Source organism: Xyrauchen texanus, chromosome 10, assembly GCF_025860055.1.
Source record: "Xyrauchen texanus isolate HMW12.3.18 chromosome 10, RBS_HiC_50CHRs, whole genome shotgun sequence".
NCBI lineage: Eukaryota > Metazoa > Chordata > Actinopteri > Cypriniformes > Catostomidae > Xyrauchen > Xyrauchen texanus.
In genome coordinates, this window is record NC_068285.1 from 10,285,191 (window position 1) to 10,300,533 (window position 15,343).

The 15,343-nt window shown below is 39.2% G+C and overlaps 2 protein-coding genes across 16 annotated transcripts in view; one reads left to right on the forward strand and one right to left on the reverse strand.

Moving 5' to 3' along the window:
- Positions 1-15,343, reverse strand: part of limd1b (LIM domains containing 1b) — a 129,044-nt gene that overhangs the window by 30,319 nt on the left and 83,382 nt on the right. For 3 of the 14 annotated variants that reach the window (XM_052135384.1, XM_052135381.1, XM_052135382.1), the window contains exon 9: positions 12,337-12,354. The exons of 7 other annotated variants lie outside the window; for them this stretch is intronic. In XM_052135384.1, the coding sequence (XP_051991344.1) occupies positions 12,353-12,354 (2 nt within the window). In that variant the 3' untranslated portion in view covers positions 12,337-12,352. Of the gene's footprint in view, positions 1-12,336; positions 12,355-12,544; positions 12,579-15,343 lie in introns of those variants that run through there. 4 more of the 14 variants (XM_052135375.1, XM_052135383.1, XM_052135391.1 and 1 more) reach the window with 2 other exon arrangements.
- The window catches only part of LOC127650156 (zinc-alpha-2-glycoprotein-like), an 88,796-nt gene that overhangs the window by 1,320 nt on the left and 72,133 nt on the right, over positions 1-15,343 (forward strand). The window contains exons 2-6 of one of the 2 annotated variants that reach the window (XM_052135371.1): positions 8,543-8,791; positions 8,894-9,163; positions 9,802-10,080; positions 10,293-10,433; positions 10,963-11,885. In XM_052135371.1, coding sequence (XP_051991331.1) covers positions 8,543-8,791; positions 8,894-9,163; positions 9,802-10,080; positions 10,293-10,429 — 935 coding nt within the window. In that variant the 3' untranslated portion in view covers positions 10,430-10,433; positions 10,963-11,885. Of the gene's footprint in view, positions 1-8,542; positions 8,792-8,893; positions 9,164-9,801; positions 10,081-10,292; positions 10,434-10,962; positions 11,886-15,343 lie in introns of those variants that run through there. The other variant, XM_052135370.1, reaches the window with a different exon arrangement.

The following is a 15,343-nucleotide window of genomic DNA, read 5'->3' on the forward strand; positions in this document are numbered from 1 at the left end:
TAACGTTACTTATTGGTGAGTTAACAGCAGTTAGCAGGAAAGACAGCAAAAATGAAGCAAATGAGGCTTTGGGGATTTTTCAGAAAGAAGTCAGTGGGTAAGATTCACATTTGTTTTTGTCCTTAAAGTCTGAAGATCATCATCTGGCTGGCTTTCACCCACAGTAGGTAAAACCTCATAACATCTACTACCGACTAATATAACATGTAGTAACCTCTAGCCTAGTGGTTAGCGATTCTGCCTCTCACGCTGGAGACCGTGGTTCGAGTCCAGTTCGGTACATAATGTTTTTTGTTTATCAGGTGTTGTTTTCGCTAAGGATAACCAATAAGCATTAGCATAAAATGTATGTGTGACTTGTTTTGTGATATTAGTTTGTAATAAATATACACTTTGAGGGTAGCAAAGATGTGCCAGAATCAGGCATGGAAACTGGTAACAATTAATCAGTCACTTTACTTTAGAGAAAGTTAAAAGTGAAACATTGTTTATCCCAATGATCCTAATGAAAGGATTTTGACAGATGAACATGGAGAATTATATACAGTTTGATGCCATGGTGTGTCAATGAACTTAGACTAAAGTCATTCATGTATTGCTTTAACTTATCATTTTGACTATTTATGTCAAAAAAAATAATTATTTATATAAAAAAAAAAATGTAATACATTTTTATAAATAAAAAATAAACTTTACTCACTATAATATAACTCTTTTGTGATGACTTTATGGTAATGTACATGAAAATTCAAGAATCATGATAGATCTTAGGGCATTCCCACTGATCTGCTCTTCCCAATACATTTTCTTCAATGGTATTGGTCTACAATTTGACATATGTAGCACTTGATGAATTAGTTGTTTGAAGATGATTTGCAATGCGTTATGTGCTGTATCTGTTCATTTGCATCACAGATGATTCAGGGAGGAGAGAGGATGTTGAGGGTAGTACTAGAGTGGAAGATTTAGGAACTGAAACAGGCCCAGCCACAGCAAAACTCAAAGAATACCCTCTCACCAGCTTTGGACTACAGGAAAGTGGTTGCTAGTGTGAAAATAAAATTGTCTGGGCTAAGCCCTGGATGTCCTTCAATGCTGGAAACGCATCTGCAGCCCGCCATACTGTTTGTTTTGTTGCCACACAACCACTCGCGCATGCGTACAAAGATGTCAACAAAGATCCTCCTATTGGCTGTCGCTTCTGTTAGTCGCTCCAAAGTTGAACTTTTCTCAACTTTGTCGCGTCGCTGGACACGCCCACATCTAGCGCCAATGGTCGTGACAGCTCGTGTCGCCGGAAGTCGCTGTGCTCGCATTGAAAATGAATGGTATTGAGTCGCTGTCACGCGCGATGTCGCTGGCAGTGTGTACGCACCTATACTGGCAGCGTTTGACGCGCGCGGCGTGTTTACAGACAAAGTAGGCTACTCTATAATGGGTAAGTTGGCATTGCTTTATTTCGTTTTCAAATACATTTATATTATATTATTATAATAATATTAATATAATATTATATAACTTTTGGTTTATCTTTGTTTTTGTTGACTGTGTAGTGCGAGTTGTTGATAGAAGGAAGGCCATTGCGCTGTATTTTTATGATTGTCAGCATGATATCAGCATGACATCCTTATGACAATATATATATATATTAGTTATGTGTATATACATTTATACATTAAATTAATCTAACTTAAACTAAACTGGCAGTATAAATTATTTAAACTTGTTTTTGTAGTTTGGGCAACAAGTTTGTTTTTGGACATTTGTTTTCTTTTTAAATTGATGAAGGTCATTTGATTGACTGTTTAAAACACAATAGATATCATCAATGCGCTTTTGGTAACTGCTGTGTATTTTTGCCATGATCAATGCATTGTCACTTTAATTCAACGTAAGCCGCGCGGCAAAAATAGACAGGACGCCGAAACGATCGCGGCACTGCTGCCCCTGCTACACGCTGCCGCGCCGCCTCTGCATGCGGTGTGAATGCTCTAATCTGTTAACATGGGCGGCGAAAAAAATACGCGCTGCTAACGCGTGCAGTGTGAAACCGGCGTTAGACTGGTCACCCGCTCCACTCAGTGTAATCTGTATGGCAGGTGCAATGAACTGTCAGCGCATTTAATTAATCATACCTCACTGAATACCGAACTGATTTTCACGCAGAGTTTTTTGCTGCAAAGGTCATTCATGTAGCTATGATACAGGACACATGTTCGGCGAATTTTAATATTCACAAAACTTACTTGTGAAAAGTAATCCCCCGGCCCTATTTGCGATTGTCCGCGATTAAACAGGAAAATGCTCCACAGTGCTCTGGCATCTTAAAGGGTAACTAAACCCCTGCTCAGAGTCTGACTCCACCCACTAGCAATATTTGAAAAATGCTGGAAAATTGGGCAGACGGGGATAGAGGGGACGAACCGAGGGCGGGGCTGGGCGGGGGGGGGCGTGCACCTGAGACCCGTAGTGACGGATTCATTGACAGCTGCTGTCAGACTCTAAAATGGAGCGTGACTGGAGTGACGCAAGTAGCTTTGCCACGGAGCGGTCTTTTGAAGTCGAGGACTTTTCTCCCCCAGCTTCACCTGAAGTGGAGGAGGGTGAATTGTCTGTGGACACAGGGACAGAGCCATATCAATTCGAGCCGACATGAACATGAATCTGATGTGTTTATCATGTTGATGTCAATATCGCGCGGTCTGTAGGCATATTCATATTTTGCCGCTATGTGAAAAAATCCAGCAAAATGCGCCGGCGCGTTTGTCGACCCCAGAGGATTAACTTTAGCCTAACCATAAATTGTGATTCAAATATATATGATCACTCACCTCAAGACGCCGCTGCGGTGGTGGAGTCCATGCAGGAGGAGCAGCGTTTGGCACTGCGTCTCTTTTCAGCGTGAGCTGTTTGGAGAAGCCCATTTCCACCTCCATTGCGTTGGAGAAGCAATCCCGCGTAAAATGCAGTTTGCACACTCCTCCAGCTCTAGGTGGGAACTCGCGGTCTTCCAGCCCAAGGACATGCAACCACTGGCGCCTAATTTCCAAGTCTGCTGGAAAGCTATACAGTCCAGCGGTGCTGTTGCAACCAGCAACACTACACCAACATACCATCCTGACCACTGTACTAAATACAGATAATCTACGCTAACTTGAAGCTATCCTAACTGACGCAATACTATGCTACCAACTAACTATGCTTCTAACAATACTACTCTAACAAATATGATAATTAACTACCTAGGCTACACAAAATAATCTAAATAACTATATAAATGCTATGCTAAATAGATGCTAAAATACTCTATCCTGATCGTTTTCAATACTCGCAATTCCTGACTCGCTACAGTGGTTTTGCAGTGGTCTAAAGCACATAACTGGTAATCAGAAGATCGCTGGTTCGATCCCCACAGCCACCACCATTGTGTCCTTGAGTAAGACACTTAACTCCAGGTTGCTCTGGGGGGATTGTCCCTGTAATAAGTGTCGCTTTGGATTAAAGCGTCTGCCAAATGCATAAATGTAATGTAAATGTTTTATACTGCCATGGGCGTGCTAGCTCGTACCAAGGGCGGAACCTGCTTACGTCAGCTCTCACCGCTTTCACGAACTACCGCAAACAGCCAATAGGAAAATTCAACTGCAGTAGCCACCGTTCAACCTGAAGAGGGCAGCACTCAGACGTTTTTACACCATATATTGTAGAATTAAAAAACTTTATACACAAATGTCAAAAAAATTACTTGAATCAATGACCAGTACTAATAAAGCCCCATTCTTACAGATCATTAACTAAAAAAAGTTGGTTTAGGGTTTAGTTACCCTTTAACTGCTGCAGCGCAACGAAACTAGGAATACGACCGGTTTAAGATGGCGGCCGTAGTTCTCATTGCGAAGCGGCATCTAGTCTCTATATAATATCTATGTGTGTATTCATAAGCGCACTCGTTGTGGAATAAGTGGAGGCGGAGCTCTTTAAAGGAAACACCCCGGCGTTACATTTTAAAGGCAGTTATATTTAATGCGTTATAGCTTTATTAAAGTTCAAATAATACAGAAACTGATCATGTAAATAACTATAAACTCAGAAACTGCCATTTTTATGTGTGGTCAGCGCTAGGGCTGGACGTCGACGCAAAACAAACATGGCGGCGCCGGCGAGTAGTAGCAACACGAGTGGCTCCTCAGACTATCAGAAGTGCAAGGCGGCATGCACTCGTTCCTCTAAAGTTTGGGAATTCTTTCATCTAAAAGGAAACAATTCCGTGATATGTCGTCTTTGCAAAATAGAGATGACCTTCCATTCTAGCACCACGGCAATGCACCAGCACCTGAAGAGGCGCCACCCGGGAGCAGCTGCATGTTGAAATGCTCACATTCCTCCACTCCAATATATGACTGTATTTTGTCTTGAATGACACACACACACACACACACACACACACACACACACACACACACACACACACACACACACACACACACACACACACAGTATTCTTAAGGTGAAAGTGTAAGTTGTTATTTGCATGTGAATGAAGATGCTTTTTTCAGTAAGCTAGGCCTATGTTCAACATAAATGTTGAATTCTGAATGTTTATTTTCATTATTTATTTTTTGTTGGAAAAGCACTTTCTGTATTAGCTTAAAGCCCCCAAGTTTACAATAGTTACTGTATTCTTTCAATAGCTCTAAGAAAGGGTGGCTGGGTGACCTTTTTATTTTTTTATTGAATGCTAGATATCAGAATGCATTATTTTGCTCTTGTACACTTTTACTTGAATTTTATTTTTGAATTTTGAGTTTAAGAAAGTGAGTGGCAGAGTGTATTACTACTATGTTGTTGTTATTTTTGTGAATGAAGAATTACAAGATGCACTTTTCAGTAAGCTAGGCCTATGTGTTTGCAAGGCTTCAAGATTTTATTGAATGCTAACTCTGACTAAGAATGCATTACTTTGCACTTGTATAGTCTTTTATTTTTTGGAACTTTAAGAGCAATAAACATATATTGCAATGTTAAGGAATTCATTTTTTTTTTCATTCAGATATGTAAATCAACATGTATAAATTGCTATTAGTCAATTAATGGGGAGATAATCGCAATCGAATTGGACTGAAAAAATGAATCGATGCATCGAAAAAATAATCGCTAGATTAATCGTTTAAAAAATAATAGTTTAGGTCAGCCCCTCTTCTATGAGTTGTGTGAATGTCCCGATCTAAGGGTGTGGTGGTAAATGTTGGACAAAACACAGCGCGTGCGAGCTGTGTCAAGGTCGGTCAAGGTGCTCACGATGTTGTAATTCTGTGTTTATGCGCTTGCGCTGTTTTGTCCAGCATTTAACTCTGTTCAAGGGGGAGAGATTGAGACTGCACCGGCTGATGCAAACACTGTCACATGGACGCTGTCACACTTAATGCAGCTAGATTATAACGCGATGTCTCACGACTTATTGAATCATAATATATGTCACTGTGCATTTCTTATCGTGAAGAAAATTGATAATACGCAGCTTTATTAATAAGCGAGAGATTGTTTTTGTGAGGTAAAGATGGATTGAAGTGAACAGAAAGGAGAGAGAGAGGAAGTCTTCGCCCCATTATACACTGCAACAAAAATATGTTTTTGACTACAAGAAATAGTTATGTGCATAAATGCATAGATGTCCACTCACTCATATCATTTTGGTGAATTTTAGTGACTATTTTTCTAAAATAATTGATTATTGCTTGTAAGATATTTTTCCGCCATCACGAATTTGAGTGGTGATGTATGTTAAAAATGTTAATTTTTCTGATCAGTTTGGTTTTAATTAATTATTTATTTTATTATTACAAAACATTTACATACATGAACAGGGAATTTACAATCATTTGTAAAGTATAATGTAATAACACAAGAACAAAAAGGACAAACACAAGGATATACATTAGAAAAGCATGATATTAGAGTTATATGACATCTTTAAATATATTTTTAAAAAGCATTAAAGAATCTGGAATTGTTATTGTTGTGTATAAGACTGAGGGACGAAATTACAATTCCAGAAGAAATGGTGGAAAACACATTGGAGATTTTTTTAGATTACTTTGATTTTCTCCCATTTTCTCTCCAATTTGGAATTCCCAGTGCCGTCTTAAGTCCTCTTGGTGGCGTAGTGACTCCGTGCATCTTATCACGTGGCTTGTTGAGCGCGTTACTGTGAAGACCTCACGCTATTATCCGACTTCAATGCACAACTCGCCACGTGCCCATAGAGAGCAAGAACCACATTATAGCTACCAGGAGGTGGTTACCCCATGTGACGCTACCCTCCCTAGCAACCGGGCCAAATTTTTGCTTAGCAGACCTGACTGGAGTCACTCAGCATACCCTGGGTTCGAACTCGCGACTCCAGGTGTGGTAGTCAGCGTCTTTACACGCTGAGCTACCCAGGCCCCCGACAGGATGGAGTAATCAGAGTTTTCATGGTAAAAAAGAATATCTTTGATAACATAGGAGATTTTAACTTCTGTTGGACTGAAAATAAAGGAGCTTAAATCTACTCAGAATGTATTCATTATGTTGCATTCAAAAAATACGAGGGCAGCAGTTTCTAATAGATGAGGTTTTAATTAGTTAATTGATGCTATAAAAAGGGGGTGTGACGACATGATTGACAGCTGTGATTGACAGCTTCTCTGAGTGAAGTAGTTGCGGAGGCACCTGCAGACTTCCTTTCAGGAACGTCAGGAGGAGGTGAAGTCAAAACTCTTCACCTGGTGAAAATATATGCATACTGAGCATTATAACAGAGCAAAGTCTCTATTATTTCAAAATAGTTTTCTGGTGTGTTTTTGGCTTGTTTATAGTTTAAATTCCCACGTTATGCACCAAATCTTAATTTTTCTGTGTATTATTGGTATTTTGGTTGCGCACAAACCTGCTTTTGGGATTTTTATAAATGTTTCTAGAAATGTATAAAATAAAACTATCGGACAATTAATCGGTGATGGGACATTTCCACCACCATAATTATTGGTATCAGCAAAATCCACTATCGGTCAACATCTATTAAAAATATGGATTTTTTATATATATATATATATATATATATATATATAAACACTCACCTAAAGGATTATTAGGAACACCTGTTCAATTTCTCATTAATGCGATTATCTAATCAACCAATCACATGGCAGTTGCTTCAATGCATTTAGGGGTGTGGTCCTGGTCAAGACAATCTCCTGAACTCCAAACTGAATGTCAGAATGGGAAAGAAAGGTGATTTAAGCAATTTTGAGCGTGGCATGGTTGTTGGTGCCAGGCGGGCCGGTCTGAGTATTTCACAATCTGCTCAGTTACTGGGATTTTCACGCACAACCATGTCTAGGGTTTACAAAGAATGGTGTGAAAAGGGAAAAACATCCAGTATGCGGCAGTCCTGTGGGCTGAAAATGCCTTGTTGATGCTAGAGGTCAGAGGAGAATGGGCCGACTGATTCAAGCTGATAGAAGAGCAACTTTGCCTGAAATAACCACTCGTTACAACCGAGGTATGCAGCAAAGCATTTGTGAAGCCACAACACGCACAACCTTGAGGTGGATGGGCTACAACAGCAGAAGACCCCACCGGGTACCACTCATCTCCACTACAAATAGGAAAAAGAGGCTACAATTTGCAAGAGCTCACCAAAATTGGACAGTTGAAGACTGGAAAAATGTTGCCTGGTCTGATGAGTCTCGATTTCTGTTGAGACATTCAGATGGTAGAGTCAGAATTTGGCGTAAACAGAATGAGAACATGGATCCATCATGCCTTGTTACCACTGTGCAGGCTGGTGGTGGTGGTGTAATGGTGTGGGGATGTTTTCTTGGCACACTTTAGGCCCCTTAGTGCCAATTGGGCATCGTTTAAATGCCACGGCCTACCTGAGCATTGTTTCTGACCATGTCCATCCCTTTATGGCCACCATGTACCCATCCTCTGATGGCTACTTCCAGCAGGATAATGCACCATGTCACAAAGCTCGAATCATTTCAAATTGGTTTCTTGAACATGACAATGAGTTCACTGTACTAAAATGGCCCCCACAGTCACCAGATCTCAACCCAATAGAGCATCTTTGGGATGTGGTGGAACGGGAGCTTCGTGCCCTGGATGTGCATCCCACAAATCTCCATCAACTGCAAGATGCTATCCTATCAATATGGGCCAACATTTCTAAAGAATGCTTTCAGCACCTTGTTGAATCAATGCCACGTAGAATTAAGGCAGTTCTGAAGGCGAAAGGGGTCAAACACAGTATTAGTATGGTGTTCCTAATAATCCTTTAGGTGAGTGTGTGTATATATATATATATATATATATATATATTTATTTATTTATTTATTTATTTATTTTTTTTTTTTTTACCAGTTAAAATGTGAATTCTTGATATCAGTAATTACGTTTGCACATACGGTAGATGAGTAGGTGTTATTGCGAGTATTTTGACCTGTCAGTAGCATATAAAGAGTTTTTGTCTTGTCTTGCATTTCTTATTTTTCTTCAGAGAGACACCATCTTCACTATGTGTACACCGCTTACCAGCCTGAATCTCTCCCTGGTCCTGTGTTCAGTGCTGTGGGTCTGCTTAATGACAGAAGGATCTCTCGCTACAGTAATAAAGAACAAGAGTGGAAAAGAGAGAGTGCACTCCCAGATTTCTGGAGAGATGCTCCCAGAGGACCACCGGAGTCTAAACACTGGTTTCTAAATCTGATGAATATTCTGTCAAACTGCACAAGCTCCAGATGTCCTGGTCAGTCTGTTGGGTGTAGTTATATAGTTTTCAGGAATGTTGCTTATTAACTTCATTTTAAACTGTGGTAACTTCTAATCAGTACTTGCACTGTGATTGTAGAGCTCCATGTACTACAGAGGAGATTTGGCTGTGAGGTGGAGAGACATCCTGATGGAACAGTGAAGACACTGAAGGTCTTTGATGAGTATCAGTATGATGGAGAGGATTTCATTGCCTTTAATTTTGACACCATGCAGTGGACTGATAAAAGTCCTCAAGCCAAAGCAACTAAAATGAGGTGGGATGGTCAAAAAGTACGGAATCAGGACCTCAAAACATACCTCAAGATCTGCATGGACTGGATATCCACATTGAGTTCTTCAATAAAGAGTATGTGTCAGTCGAATCAGATCCTAAAGGGATAGTTCACCCAAAAAATACAAATTCATTCATATTCAGTATCTTGTCGTTCTAAAGCTCTATGATGTCATAATGTAGAACACCAAAGGAGATCTAAGCTGCTCTCCTCCATATAATAAAAGTGGATGGTGTCCAGGGGCTGTCCCTAAGCAACCTAAAAGCACCATAATGGTAGTCCATATGACTCATGCTTGACAACTGTGGTCACTGTTCACTTTTATTATATGGAAAAGAGCAACTTGGACATTCTACTTTAAGACATTTTGTGTTTCACAGAGGAAAGAAAATCATACTGATTTCAACAGACATGTGGGTAAATCCTAACAACTTTTTATTTTGGGGTGAACCATTCCTACAAGTAATTCTATTTATTTAATGGTGTCTGTTCATCTGTACTGGAGGAGTTGGGAAAAGAGTTGATGTTTATTCATCACAGACTCTTATTTGTCATTAAAATGACACATCGGTTAAACTTCAGTTTGAAGACAAAACTTTATAAGTTCTATAATGTGTTGACAGTTTAGGCCTTTTTTTAATAATAGAAGCTACTTCTAGCCTTTTTAAAACATTTGTTAATTTGATTTATTGTTTTTTTTTTTTATTCACAGTTTATCCGGATATTAACATGTTTGCGTTTGAAGCTCCTTATGACAAAAGTAAGCTGATTCTGACCTGCATGGCCACCGGTTTCTACCCCCGAGATGTGAAGATGAACGTGACATTACTCGGTGGTCATTCTGAACTTTCAAACTCATCTGAAATCAGACCAAACGATGATGAAACCTTTCAGCTGAGAATCAGTGTGGAGATCAACAGACATGATAAAGATGGTTATGAGTGTCATGTCGTTCACAGCAGTCTGACACAGCCAGTTTCCAAAGAATGGGGTAAATATGACCATATTTTCAGTCTTAAGTTACTATTTGCACAATTGTTGACCTCCAAAACTAATGGCAACTCAGTCAGATTACTGCAAAACATAAAGTTCATTTTTAGTTGTTGCATGTTACTATACATATCTAAAGCAACTTAAAGGCATTTGCTTTGTATTTGGTATGCCATATTGCATTTGTAATGTGTGCATTTGTTTGTCCTGCAGATGGAAAATGCAACAACTGCAGTGAAGAATCTAGATCACGTCATTCAATAGCAGCAGCGGTTGCAGTTGTATTTGTAGTTGCAGTTGTAGTTGCAGTTGTCGGTCTTGTGGTAGTTTATATAAGAAGACAAAGGTGAAGTGGTAAGTTCAATGATTTAAAATTATTATTATCTCTATTTATTTTTACATGGCTTTCTAGTTTACTCGTCTCTAAATGGTCAATCCAGGGTTCTGATATTTCTGAATAATCACAAAGTGATATTTTACCGGTCATCCGGGTATTGTGATCATTATTGTTTTTTTAATTCTCGTATCACTCTGCTATCTCTACAAGTGAGATGAAGAAATAATTTATTTAATGTCCATTTATTTATATATTTGGCAAGTATTTGTGTAATAAGCGGGACATCGAGCAGTCATTTTCCATTTATCGTTGTATGCAGGGACAGTGTGTAGACTTGACTGTGCTTTTGATGATTTTATAAGGATTTTGGTCACACCTGCATGTATGTAGAATTGAGCCAGTAATATTTATGCGAGCAGAACAGAAGCCACTACTGTAGACGGCTAATAATTCCCCGTTATTCATATGGCACTTTAAATGCTTCAGAAGTCTTTAATCTCACAATTGAGAGTTTCTTCAATATTTGATACAACTTTTTTTCCTCAGGTACAGTAAATGGCCTTTGAAGAAACATCACCCAAAGAAACACATCGTAGGAGTTGACTTGAAGAATTCGTCTGCCCTTCACCGTCATGATCAACTTGAGTAGAGTCGTGCACTGGTGATACAGACAAAAGATAGTTTTTTTGTTGCCTATTAATAATCTGCTCTATGCACTTTAAAATAATATTTCAGGTTCAATTCAAGTTAAGTTTACAAGATTCATATTTCTGCCTTTTTAAACCCTTAAAAAACTGGCCCCATTCACCTCCATTGTAAGTGCCTCACTGTTACCCAGATTTAGCTTTTTTTAAAAAAAGGAGGGACGAGTCGAAATTCATCTTAGTGGTAATAAGCATTATGCCAGAGATTCTGTCGCTTGAGCTTAACTTGTATTGAACCCGGAATATTCCTTTAATCTCTCTTTCCTATGCACTTTCTATGATGTCATTGTTTATGCTGTATTATGAACTGAAGTTTTATGCTGGTATACATGTGAAGTAGAGCACATGAAAGCAAAAGATTGTGCTGCTCACGTTAATGGAGGCGGGCAAGAAGGGAAACGGCATAGTTAAAGGGAGGTTTTTCTTTGCTAAAATAACAAATGGAAAATGCTTCAAATGAAAAAAGTCTTCCCCTGATGATTTCCATTCTTGGTACTTGATTACTTTTACTTCTGAAGTAATATGCTGTGCACAAGCTTCAGGGACATTTCTTAAACCACACGGACACAAAAGTATTTGTATTATTAAGTTTTACTTTTCCAGCAGCATTATTATATTAACATAATATTACAAATCTATTTATATTTGATGCATATGTCTTAAAATAGTTTTACACTGTATTTTTGTGATGTATGTTTTTACATTGAGACCAAACACTGTTAACATGCTTGTGTTGTTTTTTATGTACATCATGAATGTAGATGGTTGGGGTTGTAGTCTAATATAAACATTTTCTGTTTCAAGATTTTGATACAAGATATTTAAATAAAGAAATCAAATCAAATTTCTCATCTTCTTATTATGTGAAACAAGCAGGACACACATACTCGTATGCACAACTATAAATATTACACAGTGGGAATTAAGTAGTGAACCTGAAATGTTAAAACTATTTAATCTTGAAAGTTTCCACTCTAGACTTTCTCTCAAACAATTTCAAGAGGTGCATCCTGGGATGCTTTTGAAACAGAATTGAAGGATCACTTAGAAGATAATACGGCCGTATGTTTGTGCTGGACTACATGGACTCAAAAACCAAAACATATCTCTCAAACCTCTTGGGCATGTTGTAGTGTATGATCCTGTGCATGTCTGATTTGTCCAACCCCATTCTGAAAGTCACAGTGGTCACCACCACAAGCAGCTCGCCACACGTGAAGTTATTCTGCAAGCTCTGCCACTCCGACACAGACATTCATCAGCGTTACATTAAGAATGAGCAATAGTAACAGCTTTTATGTTTGCCTTAGCAAACAGCAGTAAATAAGCAAAGTAATTCATATAAATAACATAAAGCACTTTCATTGCACACAGATGTTTTCAAATGGTAATTTATTACCCTCTATAATGCATATATAACTTACATCTCATCTCCTCTGGAGCTTTATCAATGCCATCCTTCAAAGAAAATATATTTATGTGCATTAATAATGATTTAAAACAATGACGTTTTTCATTATATAATTCAACAAACATTAACAACATACGTATAACACTTATTGTTATGAGTCACTCCTCTCACCAGCAGAGGGCTCCATCACCCAGGTATTGACTTTAACTCTCTGGTTTGAACGGGAAATGACAATTACATTTGTCAGAGTAGTAAATCACATGTGGAAGTCTTTTATTTGCAACACTAAAGCATCAAAGGCTTCTATGTGTCAACAATAATCCTATACTGTTCACATAGAAGGTCTGTTGGTCTATAAATCCTGTGAGTACCTGGTTATAAAAGCATCTTTTACTTTTCAAAGGTTCTGTACATGACAGTGTCATATGTTTCGCTACCCATGATGCTGCCAAAAGATGAAGTGGTGGTGGCGTAGTGGCTAAAGCACATAACTGATAATCAGAAGGTTGCTGGTTCGATCCCCACAGCCACCATCATTGTGTCCTTGAGCAAGGCACTTAACTCCAGGTTGCTCCGGGGGGGATTGTCCCTGTAATAATGCCACTGTAAGTCACTTTGGGTAAAAGCGTCTGCCAAATCCATAAATGTAAATGTAAAAGATGATCTTTCAGAACAGTGCAATATTATTGGTGGAGAGCAAGTATAAAGGCCAAATTGACCATTGGGTAAGAACAAATGGTACTCTGAGAAAGCATGAGGAAGTTCTTCAGAAACATGATGATTTTGTTTGTTAGGCAAAATCTTAAATCTTAAAATTGTTTGACAGTTTTAAACAGCCTGTAATGTCATTTGTCCTAATTGATACTGATTTGAACCCGGGTCGCTATGTTTACTGCCAGTTTGACTGAACAGTGGACCAGTGTCCCACTCATAATTAGTTATTCACTTTGTCGCTGAACGTTACTGAAACTATTAGTTCATCAAGCCATTATTCATTATAAAGTACTGAATATATGACATTTACTGCTCTGACCAACAGTGATGGGCAGTAGATTCGCTACAAATAGCGACGCTATTAGCTTAACTACATTTACAGGCGGTAGCTTCGCTCATTTTTAAATCAAGTAGCTTTTCAGTAGAGCAGCTATATTTTTGACTAGGTAGCAACATACATGCCTTGTACCCGGTGTTTACTATCAGAACTAAAGTTGTCCTATCACAAATTAATCGCTCATCCGAGTCGGTTCTTTAAAATGAATTGGTCACATGTGATAGGAAAGCAGTCTGATTCAATCTGAATGCCTCAGAAAGCTTGTGTGCGTGCTGCTGAATCATTTGTGCGTGCTGCTGAATCATTTGTGCGTGCTGCTGAATCATTTGTGCGTGCTGCTGAATCATTTGTGCGTGCTGCTGAATCATTTGTGCGTGCTGCTGAATCATTTGTGCGCGCTGCTGAATCATTTGTGCGTGCTGCTGAATCATTTGTGAACGCTGCTGAATCATTTGTGCGCGCTGCTGAATCATTTGTGCGTGCTGCTGAATCATTTGTGCGTGCTGCTGAATCATTTGTGCGTGCTGCTGAATCATTTGTTCGTGCTGCTGAATCATTTGTGAACGCTGCTGAATCATTTGTGTGCGCTGCTGAATCATTTGTGCGTGCTGCTGAATCATTTGTGTGCGCTGCTGAATCATTTGTGCGTGCTGCTGAATCATTTGTGTGCGCTGCTGAATCATTTGTGCGTGCTGCTGAATCATTTGTGTGCGCTGCTGAATCATTTGTGCGTGCTGCTGAATCATTTGTGCATGCTCTCACTTGCCAATAAGCTCATGGTATATTTTATAACGATAGCACTGGTTGCTGTGTATCTACAATCAATGAAAACTAAACCTGCAAGTCGTCCTACACTTGTCAGCGACGAAGAAGGTCTTTATAAAGTTTGACATGTTTGCAGCTTCTGCAGGTAAAGACATTCTCCAACCAAAAGAGAATCAAAACACGTATTAGCCGACATGAAAACACAAAAAGTACCGTGACATTACCATGTATTTTGGATGCATTTTTGGACGAAATTGTATTTTTATTTATTTATCCCTTTACTCCCAATTTGCCAAATTCCCACTACTTAAGTCCTCGTGGTGACACGGTTACTCCCCTCAATCTGGGTGGCAGAGGACAAGTCTCAGTTGACTCCACGTCAATCCGCGCATCTTATCATGTGACTCGTCGCGCATGACACCGTAGCATGAGCCACCACATACACTCCCAGTATGTGGAGGCTCATGCTACTCTCCGCGATCCACACACAACTCACCACACGCCCCATTGAGAGCGAGAACCACGAGGAGGTTTCCCCATGTGACTCTACCCTCCCTATCAACCGGGCCAATTTGGTTGCTTAGGAGACCTGGCTGGAGTCACTCAGCACACCCTGGATTCGAACTCGTGACTCCAGGGGTGATAGTCAGCGTCAATACTCACTGAATAGTACATAAATATGGTAATTGTATATCAAAGTACCATGGTATTACCATCTGATACCATCAGAAATCACATTGTTATTGCCAATATTTGGTCTCTCTCTCTTTCTCACACTCACACACACAAGAAGTTTTGCCTCTGATTCTGTGTCTAGCTGCTTTATTTCTGTATTATATAGATGAATAAGATGAATAGTAAACTATTTGTACGCAGAGTTTTTATAAAGAAATGTGCCAATTAAATTAAGTTTAAATGGGAATGGGTTTGTGGATGTAGTAAATGTCAAAAAAAGAAAATGTTAAAATTGTGACTTGAAATGTTGAACACACAGGT